This window comes from Callospermophilus lateralis, chromosome 4 (assembly GCF_048772815.1).
Source record: "Callospermophilus lateralis isolate mCalLat2 chromosome 4, mCalLat2.hap1, whole genome shotgun sequence".
NCBI classification, from domain to species: domain Eukaryota; kingdom Metazoa; phylum Chordata; class Mammalia; order Rodentia; family Sciuridae; genus Callospermophilus; species Callospermophilus lateralis.
The window spans coordinates 67,795,694-67,819,529 of record NC_135308.1 but is presented as its reverse complement, the minus strand read 5'-3'; the positions used below and the strand labels follow the sequence as shown (position 1 = coordinate 67,819,529).

The following is a 23,836-nucleotide window of genomic DNA, read 5'->3' as shown; positions in this document are numbered from 1 at the left end:
CACTGGAAACCTCCTTCTGAGTGATGGGAACTATGGAATCAGGACCCAGGGTGCTTTCAGCCACATTCACCTCACTGCTGTCTCACCAGGCCACATGGATTTCTCCTATACCCAAGAAAGTCATAAGGCTAAAATCCTTACTGAATGTTTCTCCTCCTAAATGAATTTTTCCCCCAACTTGGTAGAGTAAATCCATGTTGACTTCATTTTCAACATCTCCATGGGTTTTTTTGGTTCAGAACTCTGACCTACATAGAAGGCTAGGGGTGTAGCTCAGTGAACTTGCCAAGCATGTCCAAGGTCCCAGGTTCAAGTCCCAGCACTACAAAAACAGAATCTGACCAATAATTGGCCAAGACAGCAATAAGAAGCTCAGCGGTCTGCTATTTCCAGAGCCCTATCCTGCCCCTCTGGGGCGTTGCTGCCTGCATCCTTACCTTCCTCCCAGGCCTGGCAGTGAGGGGGTTCAGTGGTCACTCCTGGGGCTTCTCAGAACCCCCAACATTGATGTAAAAAATCTGGTAACCTGAACTCAGAGCAATTCAGGTGGATTGACTGTCACTTCCCCCAAAGCAAAGTGCTCCTTAGACCTCTCACTAAATCTGTCCCACCCTTACATAGGTGAAGGTGAGATAACAATCTTCTGCCTCCCAGAACATTCCACCACCTGCCTCAGGCAGGAATCTCCCCTTGCCTGTCTTACAGACTGTGGCTGAAGAAATCCCTCCTCATCCAGTCACCTCAGGTCTGTTGCCTCCCCACCAAGAGCTCTGCCCAACAACATCGCCTCGCCATCAACTATTACTCAAGGCTCAACGCCAAGATGGAGGGCGGCCAGGATGGAGGACAGCCAGGAAGAAACAACCCTAGGCTTTTATCCTGCCCAGGGCAACTCACCAAGACATCTCGGGGGCTCGAAGGGAAGGGGAAGGCATGGTTTTGGCAGGGGTGAGCTTGGCATGAGCAGAGGCTGGCAGATCTTTGCTAGAAGGACACAAAGCTGAGCCCTCAGCCAAATAATGGGCCTTCAGAGCTCAAGTTTCACTCTGAGTCAACAGCCCCCTTAGGAGAAGAGCCCCACCCCAGTGGCCCACCCTGTGTGTCATCAGCCCCTCCCCAATGCCCTTTGCACTGCCCCCTAACACTCAACCGGATATGCAATCCCATCCCCCAGGAGGGTCACCCCTGCCTTAACACAGCTCCCGTTTCCTGCCCCTAGTGACTGCTCTGAAGTCTATTGTTCCCATGAAGTTTGGGTCAAAGGAAGCCCGGTCCCCACCCATGGGGGCTCTGGCCTGCCCACACCACACCAAGCCAAGGAGCTGGCCCACACTGGAGTCCAGCCCATCCTCCCGCCTCTACAGGAGAGGCCTGTATTAAACACAAGAGGCTGTAAGCACAGACCTTACTTAGACTGGAGGGAGTCCTGATGGAAAATTTCCCAAAGGACCAGTCCCCACCAGCTGAAGGTCCCCAAACCAGATCACACAGTTGATTAGAATAGCACTGATAATCAGACAGGAAAACCAAAGCTAGGAGAAAACTGTCATTTCAGAAGAGGTCAAGGCAAGGCTGGAATCAGAATACAGCAGTCAGCAGTCGGAGATTGACTAGGTGCTCCCAGCAACAAAGCCAGGCCCTGCCCTGCCCTGCCCTGCCCTACCCCACCCCCGCCCCAGCCTTCTCCGCCTCCACCTGGGCCCCTGGGGCCGGGGTGCTAGAGAGCAGCTGTTCAGCTCCAATTTCAGAGCTTTAAACAGAGCAGTCTCCTAACTTCTGCCAAGAGAGGGTCATAGGGGCAAAGGGAGACAGGCAAGGTAAAGCCACCCTCATAAGCCCTGAATTTCCAACTGCCACTAGACTGGCCTCAACTACAGGAAGGTAAGGCCCAACGCCAGGGACCAATGTCCTTTACTTCCACTGGGAAGGGGGAGGGATTGCTTTGTGACAGTCACAGGCACTAGACCAGAATGGAAACCAAGAAGGTTCTGTGACATTTGCATCCCAGATCGAAAAGACAGGGAAGGCTGAGGTTGCTCAATACTCCAGGCCCTGTCTTCTACCCAGCACCAAAAAGAAGAAAATAAAAAGATAGAAAGCCCTTCTCTACCTGGCAGAGTAATGCATAGATCTTGGAGGAGGAAGAAGGATATATCTGAAGGATCTCCTGAGGCCCCTTCCAGACCTGCATAGATCCTCCTGTGAAATGGCTTCTTCCTCTGCTGGGCCAGAGGAGAGTATATCTGCCTCCAACAACCTTATCTGAGCCACAGGATGGTAGGCACCACCACATAAGACTAGAGCAGCCTCCAGGCCTGGACAAAAGTGGCTGGGGAGATGAGGACATGGGGGATATGGGATACACCAGCCGGAGAGTGCAAAAGGGAAGGGCATGGGTTCTACTGTCAGCTCTGCTGTTCACAGGTTGCATGATTTTAAGAAAGTTACAGTCCCTCTACGGACCTCAGTTTCCCCATATTTAAAATGAGGGAGTTAATGAACCAGATGCAGTGGTACACACCTGTAATCCCAACAGTTCAGAAGGCTGAGGCAGGAGGATCACAAGTTCAAGGCCAGACTCAGCAACTTAGCGGGACCCTGTCTGTCTCAAAATAAAAAATAAAAAGGACTGGGGACATGGCTCAGTGGTTAAGCATTCCTGGGTTCAACCCCTGATAACCAAAAAAAAAAAAAAAAAAAAAAAAATCCCATACAATCTGAAGCCCTTGGTTCAATCCCCAACACTACAAAACACAAACAAAAAATCCACACAGGGAAAAAAACATGATTAATCCCTATAGGAAAAAAGAGGTTCCTTGCTATAATAAGCTTAGAAAATACTGGGGACAGTATCAGCTAGGGGATCCCTGGGAATGTGCTGGGCATTATCCTGGTAGGTGCTTCTCAAAGTTCAGTTTTCACCACAAACATTCTGGATGGGTATTAATTTACCCTTCCCTTCTTGATATTATCCATCAGGATACTAAGCCTGGGGCTTTAAACTTTATTTGTTATTTGGGTGCGGGTCTGACCCTAAACCTGTGCCCTTTCAACACTGGGTGCTGCCTATGAACTAGCTGCACATCCGGCCTGAGAAGGTGGGAGGGTGAGGTAATTCCCACAACAGTAGCTCCATCCTCAGGGTGGATGGAAGGGCAAAGATCAGAGCCTGCCCGACTCTGACAGTTTCTCCCTCCTTTCTTCCAAGAAACCCTAAACATGATATTCACATCAGGAATGAAGGAAGAATTCTGACACCAGATCTGCCTGTGATGATCCCCTCCTGTCATTGCCCACCATATACTGTGTCACTCCTGCCAATCTCATGGACAAAACCAGCAAATCACAAGCAAACCTTACCTCCTGGACTAGCACTAAAGCACTCATGCAATGAGCTACTCATTCTTCTTCCCACAGAGAAGTGTTAAGTGATCTAGCAAGTTGTAGAGAATGAGAGATTCGGGAGTAGGTGTGTAGCCCCAGTGGTAGAGCACTTGCCTAGTGTGCATGCAAGAGACCCTGTGTCCAATCCCAATAACACACACACACACACACAAAGAAAGAAAGAGAATGAGGGATTCTTCCACTTGATTGCTTGGTCAACTCCAGCATTGAACTAGTAAAAGTAGTTCACAGCTGGTAAACATCAACACCTGTTTGTCCTTGGAGTCAAATAAAAGCACTATCTACACACATCTCAACATCCAAAATGGTCTCTTTCTTCTGAGGGGCTCACCCTCCCAAAAACATTCCCAACAAACCTCCCCATCACCTAAATGCAAAGATCTCAACTTCCTTTAGCCTTCCACCAGTCTGTCCTGCAAACTATTCCAAGCAAGGACAGAATCCACTCTCCTGCAGAAAGACAGCTGTCTGGAAGAGGCAGGTGCAGACAGCTTTCTCTCAGCTCTGCCCAGTCCAGGGTAGCTGGGAGCCTGGGGGTCACACACTCCAACAACCAGTCAATTCTTCCTTGTATACAAAAAAAAAAAAAAAGACACTGTCCCCTGCTCCTACTGTACAGGGAAGAAGAAGGCAGAACTATAATCAACATCCTCATGGAGAAAACTTTTTAGAGAAGAGGCATCACACAACCTACCTACTTAGGCTCAGACTCAGCACCCTCCTGAAGCAGAAATATGCACACACACTGTCACTCACGTTCACACAAACAAATCCACCTACTGGAAGCCAAAGTGAGTCATAGACAGACATCACCCTCACATTCACCCAAAGCTAAGGAGGCTGGCACAGTCAGATGTCACCTGAACCCACTAAGCAGAGACACCCAGTGTGTCAGGAATCCTCTTCCTCGCATATGCACAGAGGCATGCTCCTGGGTGGCCTTCAGGGGAAGTGTTTGGGAGTTCTATTCCCCTGGTCCGCTAGTTCTCAGGCTGAAAGGTGACAGCTTCACAACCCCTAGGAAGCAGGTATTTTTGCAGATGTCCCCCACTTTTCTCATCGCCTGAGCCCTTAAAACAGCCAGTACACATCCCTCCAAGACTCTCTCCTCCAAGACAGAAAAGAGCCCAGCAGAAACGGGGTTATGGGTCCTGAAACAATTCTGTCGCCAATGTTCTCGCCTCTGCCTCTCTCTGGTCCTTTCACAACCCGGACCCCATTTCCCCAAAGTCCCTGGGCTCCACTGCCAACTTCCCGACCCTGTAATCCGCATCGCCTCTACGATCCTCAGCGGCACAGCCTCCACGTGCCCTGCTCTTTTCCTCGTCTGGTCCCTGGATTACGTTAGACGCCCGACCTCTAGCAAAGTCTAATCAACTCTCGATTCCCAGCCTTACCGGTCCCGGGATGCGGGAGGTGGGGTGGGCGCGCGCTCCGCCAATTGCAGCTAGTTCACCCCGAGCGCCGACTCTTCCCAGCCGCGGCTCGGCTGCGTCCCGGGAGGCGGGCAACCGCACTGCAAGGACGACAGGGGATCAGCCAGCAAAGTGCGGGGGCTCCGGCAGAGTGCCGGGGGCGGACGAAGGAAGAGTGGGACTGCGGGACTGACCCTCCCCGCGCCGCCAGAGCCTAGCTTGCAGCTGCCGGCCCCGGTGTGCGGAGCGGAGCGCGCGGAGGGAGGAGATTTCCCAGAATGGGACTGTCGGGAAGACACGAAGATCCCAATTCCTGGCGAAGTGAGTCAACCCGGAGAGGAAGGGAACGCGGGGCGACTGCTGCGGACGCGGGGAGCGGACGGAAGGGAGGAAGCGGGGGAGAGGGCAGGGAGGAGCGCGCCCGAGCACGAAGGGAAGAAAGCAGCTGGACGAGCGCGCCAGCAGCTCTGGAGTCCAAGGCGGGAAGACGGACGGCGGTAAGAAAAGAGCACCCAGAGGGAAGCACGCGGCGCGGCGGGCGGAGGGCGCACGGTCGGGAGGGGGCCCCGTGGGGCTGAGGTGGCGCGGCGGGCGCCACTCACCTGACCGGGATGCGGCGGCGGCGGGCGACGGAATCGGGAGCTGCGGCCCTCCCACCCCCTGGCTTCAAGTTTGCAAAGAGGACGCCTGGAATGTGCGGAATGAAGACTGGTATGAGATGCGCGCAGCCGAGGGAGGGAGCCGGAGGGAGTGGCGGCCCTGCCACCCGCACCTCGGGGAGGAGACTGGGACGCCCGGGAGGGGGCGGCCGGTGAGGGGCCGGGCCGGGCCGCGGGGCGGGGTTGGGGCGGGTCGCTGGCAGGCGGCGGTGGGGGAGGCTGAGCCCGCCCAGGCGGGGACGCGGGCCTCGAGATCCCAGTTCTGGGACCGGGACCTCTGCGTCCAGCCCAGTCGCTCCCCGCCATGCATTTTTTCTTTGATCTCAGCCCCAGTTCGCTTCCAACTCTCTTCGCCCCTCTGCTTCTTCTCCTCCGGGCGGAGCCCCGACTCCCTTTTCCCGGAGCCGAAAACTTTACTTTCTGCCTGAATGGGGTGTCTCCCAGGAGGACCCAGCCCCTGCCTCCGTCCTGACACCCTCGGGGTGAAAGACCGGGGAAGGGGCGGGCGCCCGGCGTGCAGGAAGGGCTGCTCCCTTCCCGCGACTCCCAGCGAAGGACACTTTTTGCTCCAGGGAACCAGGAAGCAGGAACTCTCAGCTCGACTCCCAGATCCGCCACTGGTGCTCCCACGCTGGTCCTCTCCTTTTAGTTGTCCTCTGGTGTCCCTCAGGATCCGCAAAGCTGTCACTAGGAAGAATAAAGCACGTGCGAGAAAGCAGTCAGTGTGAGATCCGTGCGGTATGGCAAGAGACTCGTTCTGGGCTCAGTAGTAGTAAGTCAATAAAGATTTATCCAGTATGTACTATGTGCCCACTAGTAAAAACAGGAAGGACAGGACCTCAGCCCCTACCCTCAAAGAGCTTATAATTTAGCTGGGAAGACTAAAGGTACAGAAAAGTGTGCTCATTTAGTGGGTTGTTCTGGATCTTAACCATGCCAAATTAATTTAGGGGAAGAGGGATATAGGAAACACATGGACTCCTGTTTGGAAATCTTCAGAACAAATTGACTTAAAGATAGCTCTCTCAGCCACCTTGTGGCTTTGGGAGACTTGAAACCAGAGGACTTGGCTTTTTTTTTTTTTTTCAAAAATCAAATCCAACCTCTAGAGTGATATCGTTGAACCTTGTATTGAAGATATTATCCAGATCTCTTCTCCCTTGCCAAACTGTAAATTTATGTCTGATTTATCTTGTTTTTCTTTTTTTTTTAAACTAGGGATTGAATTGACCATAGGCTACCTACCTTTGTCAATGCGGCTCCACAGAACTTATGCTTCAAGAGATGAAGGATAAGGAGGCACTTTACCATTGACCTATATTGCCAAACCTTTTTCCTTTGTATTTTGAGTTACATGAAGTTACTTAGGGACTTGCTAACTTGATGAGGCTTGCCTGAAACTTGCATCCTCCTGCCTCAGCCTCCTGAGTCTCTGGAATTACAGGCATGTGCCACCACACTGGGCCTGATTTATCTTATTTTTGACCCAGCACTAACATGGTGCCTAGGTTAGAAAAGTGCGTAATACATACATATGTTGGTACCAGAGATTGAACCCAAGGGCGCTTAACCACTGAGCCACGTCACGCCGCTAGCCCTTTTTATTTTTTTATTTTAAAACAGGGTTTCACTAGATTGCTTACAGCCTCACCAAGTTGCTGAGGCTGGCTTTGAACCTGCCATCCTCCTGCCTCAGCTTTCTGAGCCATGCTATTACAGATTTGCACCACCACACCCAGCTGAAAAGTACATAATAAATGTTGAATGAAAAAAAAATTGCTACCATGGAAGATACTGAAAAGATGTACTATTAAATGTCAGAGTTGTATCCAAGAGGTGTTCCAAAAGTCCAGACAATGCAGCTAGACTGTCTCCAATCTTCCAAGGCAAAGAAGATTGAGAAAGCAGCTGTCATTTGGATATATAAATGCTTGTTAAATAATGAGTCATATCAAGGCTTGGTCACACCTCATACACCTGAAAAGACCACAACACAAGGCAGTATATCAGCCCCACGTGGAGTACAAACTGTAAGGACTACTTAATTCAATAATACTGTGTTGAGTGACTATTGACTTTGACACCAAGCTAAGTGCAGGAATAAGTCCCTGCCCTCAACAAGTTCAGAGTCTAGGTGAGAAGATAATGATTATGCAAAATTCAATGGTAACTCAAGGAAAGGAACAATGAAATCCAAGTTACAGGGTGGCATTTGCTTCATCTCTTGAAGGATAAAGCCAAATTGAGACTGGAAACCCTGCTCAAGTCCTGTGGAGCAGCATGGACAAATGTAGGCACGGCACGTGCAGGCTGTTTAGGAAAGGTGTGTAAGCAGGAGAATGAGATGTGAAGAATGCAGTTAAAAAGGGGGAGCTGGGGGCTGGGGTTGTGGCTAAGTGGTAGAGCACTTGCCTAGCATGTGTGAGGCCCTGGGTTCAATCCTCAGCACCACATGAAAATAAATAAATAAAATAAAGGTATTGTGTCCAACCACAACTAAAAATATATATATAAAAAAAAAGTGGGAGCCAGGTTGGGAAGATAGTTGTATGGAGTTTTGGCCATCATAAAAGCCATAAAGTGCCAGGCACAGTGGCACTTGCCTGTAATCCCAGCAGCTCCCAAGACTGAGGCAGAAGGATCAAGGTTCAAGGCCAGTCTCTATCTGAAAATAAAAAAATAAATAAATAAAAAGGGCTAGAGATATAGCTTGTGGTAGAGCGCCACTAGATTCAATCCCCAGTATCCTAACAACAGCAAAGCCACTTAGACACAGTTGTGGCACCACTATCAAGAGACTCTGGCAATAGTCTTGGGGGTGATTCAGAGACTTAAGGTATCCTAAGCTCAAAGAGTGGTTCTGAAGATGGCAAATCTGAGTCCAGCCTCAGCAACTAAATTAAGGATCTGGAAGTAGACCAGAGGCAAAATCAGCTGAAAATGTTGCTTAGAGTTTGTGAAGGTGAGAGAGAAAATTAAAATGGGCTAAACCTAAACAAGGGAGCAATGGATGGTGTCATTACTGAGATAAGAATTCAAACAGCAAGGGATTCAGGTGAGGTGGAAGGTGAGTCCTGGCCAGGTTGAGAGGAAGGTAGGACAGGGCAGAGTAGAAACAGGAGAGCCACCCTTGGGAGTCACATTCAGCAGACTGTTCAGAGGGAACTTGAAGTTCAATTTGTTTTCTTTCTTTCCCCCAAATTTTAACTATCCAAAACCAAGACTGTCAGTGGCCAAAGCTGGAAAGCTATGTCTTTTAGGATTTTGGCTTACTAGCCTCACCTTCCTTCATAGACTTACCTCCTAATAGAGAGTCTTTGGGAATTTCACACCTGAAGCAGTTGAGGATCCTCTGAGTAAAGAAAGAAAACTGATCAGATACGCCTATTCTGAAGGGTTAAAGACTGACAGTGATTTTAGAAATAGAACCTGTCCTTCCCAGGGTATTCCCACTTTTTAAGGAATCACCCCCTCACCGATCCCTAGGAATCAATCTATTGATGGAAATATTTCATCAGTTTGCATCAAGCTGGAAGAGACACAAAAATGCATCATGTAATCCACAACTCTCCTCACTTCCTGGTGATCCAGACCACTCTACTTCTACAAATGGATCCTCAATCAAGCTTGCTGATGGGTGGTGCAGGTGGAGAGCAGCAAGGGTGTGGTGAGAGCTGGTTTTGATGTGGGGAGGGTATTTGTGTTGGTTACAGGCTGAAGTCAAAGTTAAAAATCATATTAATTACTGTTACCATATGTTGTTTGGTATTATTTCCATTGGCATGGGGCGCTGTACCACTGTCATAAACTTTGTTTTTCTAACTCTCATAGGTCATAGTCAAACAAATTATCCATATGACATTTTGTAGAACAAATTCAACCACATCTATGTCATAGAAGTCTTTGCAGCTATTAATAATTAGATGTTTTATATTTTATTTATAGTTATTTTTTGATGCTGGAGATCTAACCCAGGGCCTCCCACATGCTAAGCAACCTGCTACAGCCCGGGCCTCAACAAGATGTTCTTTTTAAATAAACTAGACATATATAAGTGGGAAAGCAGGGTCTAAAGACAGTATTTATATATCTTTATTTTTACCTCTGGAAGCTTGAAGATTGAGATTTCTTTATTTTCTCATGTTATTTATTTTGTATGACTAATTAGTACTTTTGCACTTATTTTTATTCATTCATTCATTCATTCATTCATTTTGCAGTGCTGGGAAGATCCTTAAAATGCTAGGCAAGCACTCTACCAATGAGCCATATCTCTAGTCCTACATATTTTTTTGGATGGAGTCTCACTGTGCTACCTAAGCTGGCCTCAACTCCTGGGCTCAAGCAATCCTCCTGCTTCAGCCTCCTGAGTTGCTGGAACTATAGGACCAGCCACCTTGCCATGTTTATACTGCTTTTATAATCAGGAAGAAAATGGGATTACAACTACATATCTAACCCTTCCCTTGTTTCTCACTCCCCTCTCCCCATACTTCACATCTTTTAAAAATGAAATAAGCCCAAGTGCCCATAATCCCAGTGGCTCAGGAGGCTGAGGCAGGTGGATCACAAATTAGAGGCTAGCCACAGCAATTCATTGAGGACCTAAGCAACTTAGAAAGACCATGACTCAAAATTAAAAATAAAAGGTTGGGGATGTGGCTCTCAATGGGTAAGTGCCCCTTGGTTCAATCCTTGGTACCAAACATAAAATTAAATTAAATAATAAAAAATGCTGGGATAGTCCAGTAGAAGAGCACTCCTGCATTCCAGTCCCAGTACAATGCAATAAAAATAAATAAATAAAAATAAAATAGGTTCTGAGTGTAGCTCAGCACTAGAGAATGTGCTTGGCATGCTCCAGGCTTGGGTTCAATGCCCAGGACCAGAAAAACAAACCCAAACATACACATATATCAAAACATCACATTGTACATTGTAATTATATGTAATTTTTACCTGTCAATTATGCCTTAATAAAGCTGGGGTAGAAAGAGGTTATATAGCCAGGTACAGTGGTGCTCACATGTAATCCCAGCTACTCAGGAGGCTGAGGCAGGAGGATGGTGAGTTCAAAGCCAGCCTCAGCAATTTAGCAAGGTGCTAAGCAACTCGGCAAGACCCTGTCTCTAAATAAAATATAAAAAAGAAGGGCTGGGGATGTGGCTCAGTGGTCGAGTGCCCCTGAATTCAATCCCTAGTTAACCCCCGCCAAAAAAGGTTTATATATATAAATAAATAAATAAATAAATAAATAAATAAATAAATATATATATATATATATATATATATATATATATATATAGAGAGAGAGAGAGAGAGAGAGAGAGAGTGTGTGTGTGAGTGTGTGTTAGCACTATTCAATGATCTTTGGATCTTTGAGGAAACACCAACATTTACATCTTCCTAACTCTTCATTCCTTCTTTCAATGTCCAAAATGTTTGTTTCAACCATTCCTAAGTTTATAATACTAGCAAATTATTTTCCAATAAATCTAACCATGTTCCCCAAACAGACAAACAAAAACTGGCAACTGGGATCCAATAGCCCAATAGATCTAACAAGAGCAGTAAGAGACAGTTTCCCAACCTTTAGGTAAAAGGCAAACAACGTACTGTTTTTGAGATTTCCCCAAAGCTGCTTCCTCCCTTCCTCCCAGAGTGCATTGTGATTGACTCATTCCTACTCTCTCTTGCTCAGCTAAGACTCAGGTTCTTTCTCCCTTTTTTGTACAGTTCCGGAGATTGAACCCAAGTGAGCTCTACCACTGAACTACACCTCAGCCATTTTTATTTTTTTATTTTGAGAGAGTCTTACTAAAATGCTGAGGCTGGCCTCCTAAATTTATGGGGATTATAGGCCTGTACCACTGTGCCCAGCTTCTTCAGCTTTTTCTTTTCTTTAACTGGGGATTGAACCCACGGGAGTTCTACCACTGAGCTATACTCCAGTCTTTTTTATGTTTAATTTTGAGACAAGATCTCACTGAATTGCTGAGGCTGGCTTTGAACTCAGGATCCTCCTGCCTCAGCCTCCTGAAAGGCTGGGATTATGGGCATGTGCCACTGCACCTGGCTTCTTTTTCCTTTTAAACCTCTGTCTCCTACTTTTCCTTAAGTGGACTCTTCATCTTATGTTCCAAGAACAAAATGGACTGTGTGTGTGTGTGTTGTGCTAGAGATGAAACCCAGAGCTGGGTGCCTCACACCCTCACACATGCCAGGCAAGTGCTCTACCAGGAGTCTTCTCCTTTATTTCTGTAGAATAAAAGCAGTCAGTAATTTCATAAGCATAATATTAGTTCTGTTATTTCTTTTTTTAAATATTTTCATTACTTTTTAGTTGTAGTTGGATACAAAACCTTTATTTTATTTATTTTTATGTGGTGCAGAGGATTGAACCCAGGGTCTCGCATGTGCTAGGTGAGTGCTCTACCACTGAGCCACAACCCTAGTCCAAAGTTCTGTTATTTCTTTATCAAAGAGAAGTAGAGGCCTGGAGTGGAGCTCAGTGGTAGAGTACTTGGCTAGCATGTCAGAGGTCCTGGGTTCCATCCCCAGTACGGCAAAAGAAAAAGGAAAAGCAGCTCTGGGTGTACTATATAGGGAATAGCACACATGACAGACTGAATCTGAACTGAGTTGTGTCCCCCGACCCCAAATTCACATGGTGAAGTGCTAACCCTCAGTACCTCAGAATATGAAAATGCTTTGAGATAAGGTGTTCACAGAGGTGGTTAGATTAACTGGAGGTCATTGGGGTAGGCTTTAGTTCACTCTTGAGTGTTGTTCTTCTAAGAAGGTAAACATATACAGATCAAGGGATGGCCATGTAAGAACATAGGAAAGAGGGTTGTCTACAGGTCAAGAAGAGAGATCTCAAATAAACCAAACTTGCCAGTACCTCGACCCTGAACTTCCAGACTCCAGAACTATAAGAAATAAATTTCTGAGCTGAGCATGGTGGCACATGCTCATAATCCCAGCAACTCAGGAGGCTGATGCAGGAAGATCACAAGTTAGAGGTCAGCCTCAGCAACTTAGTGAGGCCCTAACCAACTCAGTGAGATCCTGTCTCTCAAAATTAAAAAAAGAAAAAATCTGTTACTGCAGCTTGAGCTGATTGATTTAGTAGTTTTCTAGATGGGGGGGAAAAAAACTGGTTTCTGGCACCCAGAGGTTTAAGTTTGCACCCAAGTCTCAAATGGGGATTGTTTCTGAGATACCCAAGATCAGGTATCCATGGCTGGGGTTGTAGCTCAGTATTAAAGCACTTGCCTTGCATGTGTAAGGCACTGGGTTTGATCCTCAGCTCCACATAAAGATACTGTGTGTTCATCTACAACTAAATATATATATAATTTTTTTTAAAAAAAGGTCAGGTATCCAGAGTCTTCTTGAAAAAAATCAAAACCAGACTCCAACCTACCCAGCTAAAATGTTTTTTAATCCTTATTTATTTTTATGTAGTGCTAAGGGTCGAACCCAGTGCCTCATAAGTACTAGGCAAATGCTCTACCACTGAGGGAGAGCTGGGGATGTAGCCCAGTGGTAAAACACCCCTAGGTTCACTTCCTAGTATCGCAACATCATCAAAAAATAAATTAATTAAGCCGGGCTCGGTAGTGCACACCTATGATCCCAGCAGCTCAGCTAAGCAGAGGCAAGAAAAAAACAGCTAAAATTCTCATCTTCAGTAAACCTGTTGGAGACAATATTCTGAAGATAAGTATTAATATGTGTATTATGACCTCAATGGGGATTAAACAATTTGGGTTTAAATTCCAGCTCTGCTACATATAGACAAGACTCAGTTTCCTCATTGACTTTCCTAGTCCTTTTATATTTTATTTGGACACAGGATCTCACCAAGTTGCTGAGGGTGGCTTTGAACTTGCAATCCTCTTGCCTCAGCTGAGCTGCTGGGATCATAGGTATGCACTACCGAGCCCAGCTTAATTTATTTTTTGATGATGTTGTGATACTAGAAAGTGAACCTAGAGGTGTTTTACCACTGGGCTACATCCCCAGCCCTTTTTGATTTTTATTTTGAGATTGTCCAGGCTAGTCTCGAACTCATCCTCCCAAATCATTGGGATTACAGGAATTGGTCACTGCACCCAGCTGATTACTGCTTTAAGAAACTGTCAAGAGTTTCTTTCATTTTTAGTTTTTGGTACCAGGTATTGAACCCAGTGGCATTTAACTACTCAACCACATCCCCAGCCCCTTTTTAATTTTTATTCTGAGACAGAGTTTCGCCAAATCGCTGAGGCTGGCCTTGAACTCACGATCCTTCTGCCTCAGCTTCCTGAGCTGCTGGGATTACAGGTGTGAGGCACTGCACCCCACTGATTTAGTAGTTCATAAACCATAAACCAATATAAAAGTATAGACTTGGGGCGGAGGGTATGGTTCAATGGCAGGGTGCTTGCCTAGCATGTGAGAGGCACTACTGAAGTACTAAAGCCATATTTCTATATTATGCTGATATAGTTTGTCCCAAGCACGCATTAGTTAGCACCTTAGTATTTAAACTTGAACTCAATTTTTAAAATCATTTTTCATTTCTGTTAGTACTGGGGATTGAACCCAAGCCTCATGTTGATCCTCCTAATTCCTCACCTTCCTCTGCCTATCATCCTTTTCCCTCAGACTATTCTTCCTTCCTAGCCTTCCTGCTTCCAAGCTACAGAACTTCAAGACAATTATTCTTGAGAATCAGTCAGGCATGGTTGCACAGGCCCGTGATCCTAGTAGCTCTGGAGGCTGAGGCAAGGAGGATTGTGAGTTCAAAGCTAGCCTCAGCAAGGTAGCCAGGCACTAAACAACTGAGGGAGACCCTGTCTCCAAAAAAAAAAAAAAAAAAAAAAAAAAAATCATAACAACATAACAAGGGACAGAATCTAGGTAGACAGTGTTTAGATATGAGACCCCTGAGGCTTGAGAGCCACCACATTAAACAAGATATGTGTCATAAAAGGTGGTGATACCCCAGGAAAGCTCTCACCCCACTTGGTTCCTGATATCATTTGAATGTTGAATGTCCCTCAAAAGCCCATGTGTTAAAAACTTGGCCCCCAACTTGGTGCTATTGGGAAGTCGCGGAGCCTTTAGGAGGTGGGGCCTAGTGAGAAATCCTAGGTCATTGGGGGTATGCCCTCAAAGGGATCTGTGGAACCCTGACCCTTCCTGTCTTTTTCTTCCTGGACATGAGGACAGTTTTACTTCCCCACTTAGAAACTCTAAAGCCAAATGTGAGGCCCTGGGATCAATCTCCACCAAAAGAAAAAAAAATGAGTTACTAGAGTTCTCAGGCATTTATGAGAGTCATGCTGTAACACTAGGGTGCTTAGTAAACAAGATGGTGCAGGAGTCACTCAGCCCTTTTAGACCTCCTCACCTATATTACATCAGTGTTATTTTGTTATTTTAATGCACTTGTAATGTGCAGCTTTGATCACCAGGTGGTGCCATAAAACCATCTGAAGTCTGTACCCCTCACAGCATTAACAGCAAATTATTATTGTGGCAGCCCAAGTTTTTGTAGGTGGGGGGAAAATCTACGGGTTGATCTGTTGATAGACTAGACTTTACTGCAGACTGAACCCAGGGACATCTGCCACTGAGCTTCATTCCAGACCTTTTTTTTGAGACTGGATCTTGTTAAAAAGTTGGCCTCAAACTTGTAATTCTCCTGTCTTAAGCCACTATACCCAGCAAGACAGGCATTTTTTTTTTTTCTTTTTCTTTTTTGCAGGGCCTCACACATGCTATGGAAGTACTCTGCCACTGAGCTACATAACCAGCTCAAGACTGAGGTCTGGTGTGGTGGTGCTCACCTGTAATCCAAGATACTCAGGCTGAAGTTGGATGATTGGGAGTTCAAGGCCACCCTCCGAAACTTAGCGAGACCCTGTTTCAAAATAAAAGGACTAGGAATATAGCTTAGAGACAGAGTGTCCCTGGGTTCAATCTCCAGAACCAAGAAGAGACACACCAGCCATGATTACAAGGAGACAGCAGCAGAGAGCGCCATCAGGAAAGGAAAGGTCTCAGGAGATGGGACACAAGCTGGCCAGTCCTAGGTCAACCCCTGGCTAGGCAGAGAGCAGGCATGTGGTGTGAGGATATGGGCAAGGGCCATTCTACTCAGAGAAGGAGCTGGAGGCCAAGGAAAAGGGCAGCTCCCAGTGTCCCAGCATTTCCTCTGTGGAGCAATGTGTCTGAGAGAATTATGTACCGTTACTGTAACTGAACTGACAAATGTCAACTCATCTCATAATTGTACTGGTAAAATAAAAGACATTTCCCAGTTTGAGGCCAGCCTCAGCAACTTCACTACAGACCCTGTCTCAAAATAAAAAGGGCTAGGGCTGGGGCTGGGGTTGTGGCCCAGTAGTAGAGCACTCGCCTCACACATGTTAGGTGCTGGGTTCGATCCTCAGCACCACATAAAAATAAATAAAATAAAGGTATTGTATCCAACTACAACTGAAAAAATATTTAAAAAAAAAAAAAGAAAAAAAACTGAATGCTAAGCTAGGTGTGGTGGCACATGCCTGTAATCCCAGTGGTTCGAGAGGCTAAGGCAGGAGGATCCTGAGTTCAAAGCCAGTCTCAGCAACTTAGCCAGGCCCTTAGCAACTCAGCAAGACCCTGTCTCTAAATAAAATATTAAAAGGGGGAATTGAGCACAGCCTCCAGCTCTCACCCTGCTTCAGGCTCCTGCTTTTTTCCTGTGTCTTATTATTGCCATGACACTGCTTTGTGCAGGGAAGCCTACTAAAGATTTATGAACATATGCTTTCTTTTCAACTTATCAATATAAGGTAGCGCTTAAAATGTGAATTCTTAGAGGTGGGGGAGGGGTCTTTTACCATTAGACACTTCACTTGTTTGGCAGCAATGACTATAAAAGACATCCTGAAGGCTCAGCAGTGCAGTGTCCAGGTGATATAAAGGCTGCTCTCTGTGGCCTGAGAGCTTAGCTCTGGGTCCTGCTACCAGTCCAGTAAGCTCTGGTGTCACGTGGATGATGTGCCTTGGTAGCCTCCAAAACAGACGGCTCAGTCTGCAGACTCCTGCTCTACCCCAGGTCCAAAGTTTGTGCTAATACTGATCACAAAGACCTCATCAGCTCACTGCTGACACGATGAAAAATTTCACTAGAGAATTTGACAGAGGAACTGTGAGGGATGAGATCAGGAGGAAGATGACGTTCATATTTTTATATAAATTATCATTTATTTCTGTAGCATACAAAAGGTATAAATATGATTTATGTAAATCCAATCACCTGCACACTCAAGGCGAGAGTACATGAAACTGGGGACTGTAGCTTTCTGAGCCAGAGAGAGTAGGAAGAAGCAGGATCAGATCCAGTCACCCCACCGTAGGTCCTCCATTCCCAGACACTGTTATCCTAGGTCAGGAAATCAGTGGACAGCTTTCTATTTCAACAAGGGTCACTTGTTAGACGGTACATTAGCACGGTGGGGACAGAGGTATGACAGGCTTTCGGGCACTTTTATAAATGAGGCACTTTATGGGAAGCATGCCTGAGGTGGAAACCAATTATGTCGAAACAAGCAGGCCGCCTTGCCAGTAGGGGATGAGCACGAGATCTCCTCATCTCCGGGGTCTCCTGCCTTTATGTGGCTATTTGATGTGGAGAAAGGAGCAGCAACAGGAAGCAGGGATGAAAGGAGGGAAATATCACAGAACCGCATCCGATTCCTTGCCTCATGCTGGCAAACAGCTCAGTGCCCAAAGGCTTGGGAGTTGAATGGTGCTCAATATAGAACTCATAAAGTTTTTGGATTCTCAAGTTCAGATACAACTGTGGTGCCCATGAATTTGTGTAAGAGTCATAATTTGCTGGGAGGAGCTCATATCTGAAAGACTCAGTAGAAATCTTAGGATCTGAGAGGAAAAGTGATGGGAGCAGCATCTGCACTGATGGACCAGCCTTAGGGGGCTAGTAACATGGACATCAAGAAAGGCCCAAAGCTCTTCCCAGAAAGGTGTGCAGAGCTCAAGAGGCAACTGGAGGTATTCACCAAATCTCTTCTGCCACCTCTCTTGACAATGACACTGATATAGTTCCTGCACACAACGTTCCCTTATTTCTTGCAATGTGTGCAGGTGTGTGTGGCCTTCCACACTAGTGGCACCATGGTGTCACAGCTGTGGGAGGCACAGTGGGTTGAGAAGGAAGGCAACTATCAAAGGACTCTCTCGGTCTTCACTAGAACTAAGTCCCCTCTGGAGTGTGTGCTTTCAGCCTAAACTGAAACAACGACAATTAAAGAAAATTTTCACGTCGTTGATCACAAATCTTGTCACAGCCACTGAGATTGCTGCCTACCCACCTACCCTGAGGGAAGAAAACAAGGGGAACTGTGATGTTAGAACTTTCCCATTCCATGGAAAAAGAAGCTGGTCCCAAGAAACAAATACTGCACTCCCTCTGATAAAGAAAACACACTTCTAAGCTGGTTTCCTGGTGCACATAAGGTCTTCTTCCAGGGGAGTACAGTGCAGGCTCTACCTTCTCTTATGATGGGAGAGCAGAATTCAGTCACCTGTGTAGGCTCAAAATGATCACTAACTTTGGGTTTTCTTGGTCCCTATGGTAGGCGACAATCTAGAACCACTGTCACCAAAACAATGTAAAAGCTACATAACAATGGCTGTAGCATAAGTACCCCTTAAGGTACAATCCGTAAAACTGTTGCTCCTGGGTGTCATTTTCTACTCACGATTCCATGATCACAGGCCCCTTCTGGAAGATGTTCAAGCCCACACAGCATATGGATATACCTGAAGCAGGAGTTGGCAAACTGGAGCCCACAGGCCAAATCTGGCCTGCTGCCTGTTTTTGTAAATAAAGTTTTATTGGAACACAGCCACACTTTTTTGTGCATGAAATATCTATGGCTACTTTTGCACTGCAAAGGCAGATTTGAGTAGCTGTGAGAGAGATTATTAGGCCATTTGAAGACAAAGTTTGTAGGCTCTTGCCCTGGAGACTAAAGGCAATTTAGGGAACCATCACTATCTGAAAAGGCCTTCTAAAAAAGAGACCCAAGTATTTAATCGTTGGAATCTGATTCTGCTGCAAATCTCCAAGCATAAGAATCTCACTCTTGAGGCACAGAATCTGTTAGGTGATAACTTCAGGAGCCACTAATGAACTCCTGACAAGAACCTGTCTGTGCTTTAAACCCTCTCTCACCCAAAATAAGCTAAGCTGTGAAACCCTGACCAAGTCTCTGGAGCTCAGAGAAGGGTGTGTGTGTGTGTGTGTGTGTGTGTGTGTGTGTGTGTACATACACAGTCATGCATATACACATGTATGTACTATATGTACACACACACACACACACACACACGTCATTCCAAAAGAGTCATACTCTTGCTCTTCATGTTCTGCAAAGTCAAGGTGGTGATTTCCTGCTCCTGAAAGCTCTGTAGCAAGCGAGCTCAGCTCTGATTGCTTTTTTTACTCGCACGCTAGCTTGCTGTCAAAGCTAGAAAGCCCAATAGCGAAGGCCTGAAGTGCACACAGCGGGTAATTGTAGTCCAGCGTGAACACATCATCTGCCACACGTCCGAACTGCATGACTATGTAGTCAGCTAGAAAAAGAAAGAAATTTGGAGGTTAGACCATAATGTGATTGTACTAGGGAAAAACCCAATATATTTTTAGATACAGGGGACAAAATAAAACTCAGGATCAGTTTATCACCAGTTCTCTTTAAATTAGGAAACTGAAACAAAGTGGGTGTGGGCTAGGGCGTAACTCAGTGATTTCCATGTGATTAACATGTACTGATGCCCTGAATTCAATCCCCAACGTGAAAGAACCCAAAACAAAACCAAAACTAAGAAAAAGAAGTGATACAATAGGAAATATATAGAGGATACAAAAGTTTTGTTTTCTTTTGTTTGGTACTAAGGATTGAACCCAGGGTTGCATTCCTAGACCTTTTTATTTTGAGACAGGGTCTTGCCAAGTTGGTGAGTCTGGCCTCAAAACTTGCAATCCTCCTACCTCAGCCTCCTGAGTCACTAAGATTAACAAGCATGGGCTGCCATGCCTGGCTTCAACAACAATTGGGAAGTTTTCTTCTAAAAGTCTAGTTTTGTCTTTCCAGACAAATCCTTTCTTTCCGAAGTAATTCTTTCCTGAATATAATTTCCTATCAGTTATAGGAAGTGATCATTTCTGTCTTGTCAGAACCCTGTCCCCATTCCCACACAGCCCTTCCTGTGGCTTACGGTCATTTTCGTGAACTATTTGGAAGTTCTTCACAGATGCCTGAGTGACCCGGCCGTGAAAGTTCAGCACATAGGATTGAGTGTCATCATTCCAGACTGGGGCCTTATTGTGCAGTTCAATCAAGTTCTCCATGGTTTTGTTTTGCCATTTTGAAAGCAAACTCTCATGATCCTGGTGGAAGGTAAAATCGTTACTTTGTACTAAGAAGTATGATAACACATTTATTTTATTTTAAGGCAGAAGTAGGTAAATATTTTCTCCATTTCAGAAAGGGTAAATTAAAAGAGTTAAATTCAACACTAAGCCAGGTTGTTGTTGTTGTTATTTATTACATATGATCCAGCATTTCTCTTTGCAGAAGAAATGATTTCAAGTCAATGACTTCACTAACATCTCTGGAATTGCAATTATCCTGAGAATTTGGGCGACACCCCTCCTAAAGAAGAGTGTGAGCATATTCCAGTTCAGGATCTGAACGAATTAACACTTTCTCTGTGCTGATCTCTTCTGTGTTATGTCATTGTCTTTTTGAGCCCTTTGCCAATCAAGCCTGTCCTTACTTACATTTCGTGGCCGAAACGGGATTCGCTCATGATTCATATTCATCCCTGGAATAATCACAGACATTTTCCTAGGGCCTTTAAATCCAAGCACATTTGTTTCCTGGAAGATGGGAAAATAAAGCACAATTTGAAAGCAGAAAAGAAAAAGAGACCATGTCTGTCCTAACATGAGGCTTCCTTAGGCACACATGTGCTGCCAATGGGCTGGGCTGTGGCTCAGCAGAGGAGCGCTCGCCTGCTGTGCATGAGGCAGTGGGTGTGACCCTCAGCACCATATGGAAATGAACAAATAAAACAGAGGCCTGCTGTCCATACACAACTAAGAAAAATTAAAAAAAAAAAAAAATACGGACGATGGCTAGGTACAGAGGTGCACTCTAGTAACCCCAGACACATGGAAAACTGAGGCAGATAGATCACAAGTCAAAGGCCAAACTTGGCAACTTAGTGAAACCCTGTCTCAAAATTTAAAAATGCAAAAGGCTATGGATGGAGCTCAGTGGATAAGTGCCCCTGAGTTCAATCCCCAGTACCAACACACCGGCAAACAGTAACAATGTCAAGAACACCAAAAATAATTTTATTACTTTGTGTAATTAAATAAAGAGAATGAAAATTAGGAAGCTTGGTCAGTGGCATGTGCCTATAATTAATCCCAGACACTTGGGAGGCTGAGTCAGTCCTTAAACCCAGGAGTTCAAGGATAGCCTGGGCAACTTGGCAAGACTCTATCAAGAATAAAAGAGCCAGGCATGATGGTGCATGTCTGTAATCCCAATGGCTCAGGAGGCTGAGGCAGGAGGCCAACTTCAGCAATGGTGAGGCACTGAGCAACTCAGTGATGAGACCCTGTTTCTCAATAAAATACAAAAAAAAAAAAAAAAAAAAAGGAAATCAAGTTGAAAAATAGAAAGAGGGAAGGAAGAGAGGGAGGAAGAAGGGAAGAAAAAAAGGAAGGATTAAAAGCAAAGAGTTGGTTTTACTGTATTCTAACTTCTGGTCAATGAAGAAAAGGTCAGGAAGGTCTGAATTAAGTGGCATTAGGAAAAGAGAAGAGTAGATGAGACAAGAAACAACACAAAAGTGAAAAATAATTCCTACATAAATAATTTCACAATTAAACAATCAAAACATGAATATGTGAAGAAAACGATACCAGCAGCAAAAAGAGGGATCAGAGAAGTGGAAACCAGCCTGGAGGGCGGCTGGCGATGGCACCAGCAGGGTGCACGGGGTGAAGGAGAAAGGGTATGCTGGGAGGGTCACTTACGTAGCAGATGGCGGCCAGCTCCTGCCGCGTGTGCGCCTTTTCAACCAGACCCTGGGCCCTGACTGGGCTGACTCCATGGTCATACACGGTGAACTTGGTCCCCATGAGGTTGGATCTAGTGTAGGGAGGAAAAGGCACAATGGGATCTGTGTATTTTCCTAACTAGGAGAGAAGAGGTTAAGCAGTAGAAGGGAGGCCTAGCTGCCTGCTCTCCAAATGCTCAAAGGGTCATCATCACTTTTTCAAAGATCTTTCATTAGACAAGGAAGGGACTTAAGATTTTCTTTTAACGTTGTTGTTTTCGTTTTTGATTCCACATCTATACATGCTGATTGTAAAAACTAAAAAGCGTATGGACTGTTCTAAAACCATAGGAATGAAGGTATCAGAAATAATAGGATAGTGATACAAGGCTGCTGTCACCTGAGTTTGCCAATGTAACTTTCCCCTTCACGAGATAAATCTGTTGCATCAGTGGAAATCAGGTAGTTGGATGTTTTGCTCTTCTTCCGCTTTCTACCTGCAAGAAGAAATATCTGGAAAAAGAAAATGTGTCAATCAAAAAATGAAATCAAGTGAACCCCCAAGGTTCCGCCTATTACTTCAGCAAATGTTTTACAAGTATCTACCATGTGTCAAGCACTCAATCTTTGGGTCATTTCCCTTTCCCTTTCCTGCCTTTCTTCCCTTCCTCCCTCCCTTCCTTTCTCCGTCCCTCTCTTTCCCTTTCTTTTTTTCTTAATGGGAAACTGCTTTCCCTTTATTTAGACTTTAAGGAGAAAAAAACAAACTTTGGTCATATGCTACCATTATTTTGCGGTGGGGAGGGGGGTACCAGGGATTGAACTCAGGAGCACTCGACCACTGAGCCACATCCCCAGCCCTTTTTGTAATTTTATTTTGAGACAGTGTCTCACTGAGTTGCTTAGCACCTTGCTTTTGCTGAGGCTGGCTTTGACCTTATGATCTTCGTACCTCAGTCTCCTGAGCTGCTGGGATTACAGGCATGTGCCACCATGCCTAGCTACATGTTACCTTTAAACTGGTGCTGGGGGTTGAACCCAGGGCCTCATGCACACTAGGCAAGTGCTCTACCACTGAGCTACACCCCAGCACTCTTTTCCCTTTTTTTTTTTTTAATATTTATTTATTTATTTTAGTTTTCGGCGGACACAACATCTTTGTATGTGGTGCTGAGGATCGAACCCGGGCCGCACACATGCCAGGTGAGCACGCTACCGCTTGAGCCACATCCCCAGCCCTCTTTTCCTGTTTTCTAAATCCTTTATGCTTCTCAGAATTCAACATCAGGAAGTCTGGGAGTATGGCATAGAGCAGAGGGCTTGCCTAGCATGCATGGGACCCCGGGTTGAGTCACCAGCACCAAAACAAATCTAACCAAAACTATCACAATTTCCTTCCTGTACATTTTTATTTACTTTTTATAGTTGTAGATGGACAGAATGCCTTTATATTATTGTTTATTTTTATGTGGTGCTGAGGATTGAACCTAGTGCCTCACACATGCTAGGCAAGCGCTCTGCTACTGAGCTACAGCCCCAGCCTACCTCCTGTAGATTTTTAATGAACTCACTAACTTGACTTCTCCATATAAGTCTTTACACCTTTATTCTTAAAACTTCCAGTAACTTCTAAAAGAATTATCATCTAATGCCATGAAAAAGTCTTTTCATCTGTAGGAGAGACAGGATCCTGAACACCTTCCTGTAGCTGTTTTTGAAAACTTCTTTTTGGATTTTGTTGTTGTTTTAAGTCCCTGTGGCTTTAGTGATTGTAGGTGTTAACATGCTGGTATATTGTTAACCCTCAATAAGTAGTGTTTATATGAATAATATCTACCATCATCATCTCATTTCTAAGCACTTAAAATCATCCACTTATATCTAGAATTAGTCCAAAATGCTCTGCTTATTAGCAAGTATTAAACTGCTTCAAACTTGCTGGGTATGGTGCACATGCCCATAATCCTAGCAACTTGGAAGGCTGAGGCAGGAGGATTATAATTCCCAGGCTAACCTCAAAAAAAAAAAAAAAAAAGAAAAAAAAGAACTGGTGATGTAGCTTAGTGGTAACAGTGGTAAAGAGCCCCTAGGTTCAATCCTCATTATCTGCCACCCACACAAGTTGCCTCAAACATAAATTAGAATGTCTAGGCTAAGAAACAAGACATTTAACTTGCATCTCTTTTCATATTTCCAATTCCTCCTATTCCCTAA

The 23,836-nt window shown here is 45.3% G+C and overlaps 2 protein-coding genes and 1 non-coding gene across 4 annotated transcripts in view; all 3 read right to left on the bottom strand.

Moving 5' to 3' along the window:
* Tead4 (TEA domain transcription factor 4) overlaps positions 1–4,934 on the bottom strand; it is a 67,539-nt gene extending 62,605 nt beyond the window's left edge. Inside the window, exon 1 of the mRNA XM_076854031.1 lies at positions 4,803–4,934. The gene's annotated coding sequence lies outside the window, so the exon portion shown is untranslated. The remainder of the gene's footprint in view (positions 1–4,802) is intronic.
* A 13,947-nt stretch (positions 4,935–18,881) lies between these two features.
* Tulp3 (TUB like protein 3) overlaps positions 18,882–23,836 on the bottom strand; it is a 62,684-nt gene continuing 57,729 nt past the window's right edge. For both annotated transcript variants that reach the window (XM_076852548.1, XM_076852549.1), the window contains exons 7-11: positions 22,023–22,135; positions 21,600–21,714; positions 20,331–20,429; positions 19,766–19,937; positions 18,882–19,120 (exon numbers count right to left, since the gene is read on the bottom strand). In XM_076852548.1, coding sequence (XP_076708663.1) covers positions 18,987–19,120; positions 19,766–19,937; positions 20,331–20,429; positions 21,600–21,714; positions 22,023–22,135 — 633 coding nt within the window. In that variant the 3' untranslated portion in view covers positions 18,882–18,986. The remainder of the gene's footprint in view (positions 19,121–19,765; positions 19,938–20,330; positions 20,430–21,599; positions 21,715–22,022; positions 22,136–23,836) is intronic.
* Trnat-agu (transfer RNA threonine (anticodon AGU)) lies at positions 22,640–22,713 on the bottom strand. The gene has a single exon. It is a non-coding gene; the product is annotated as a tRNA-Thr (tRNA).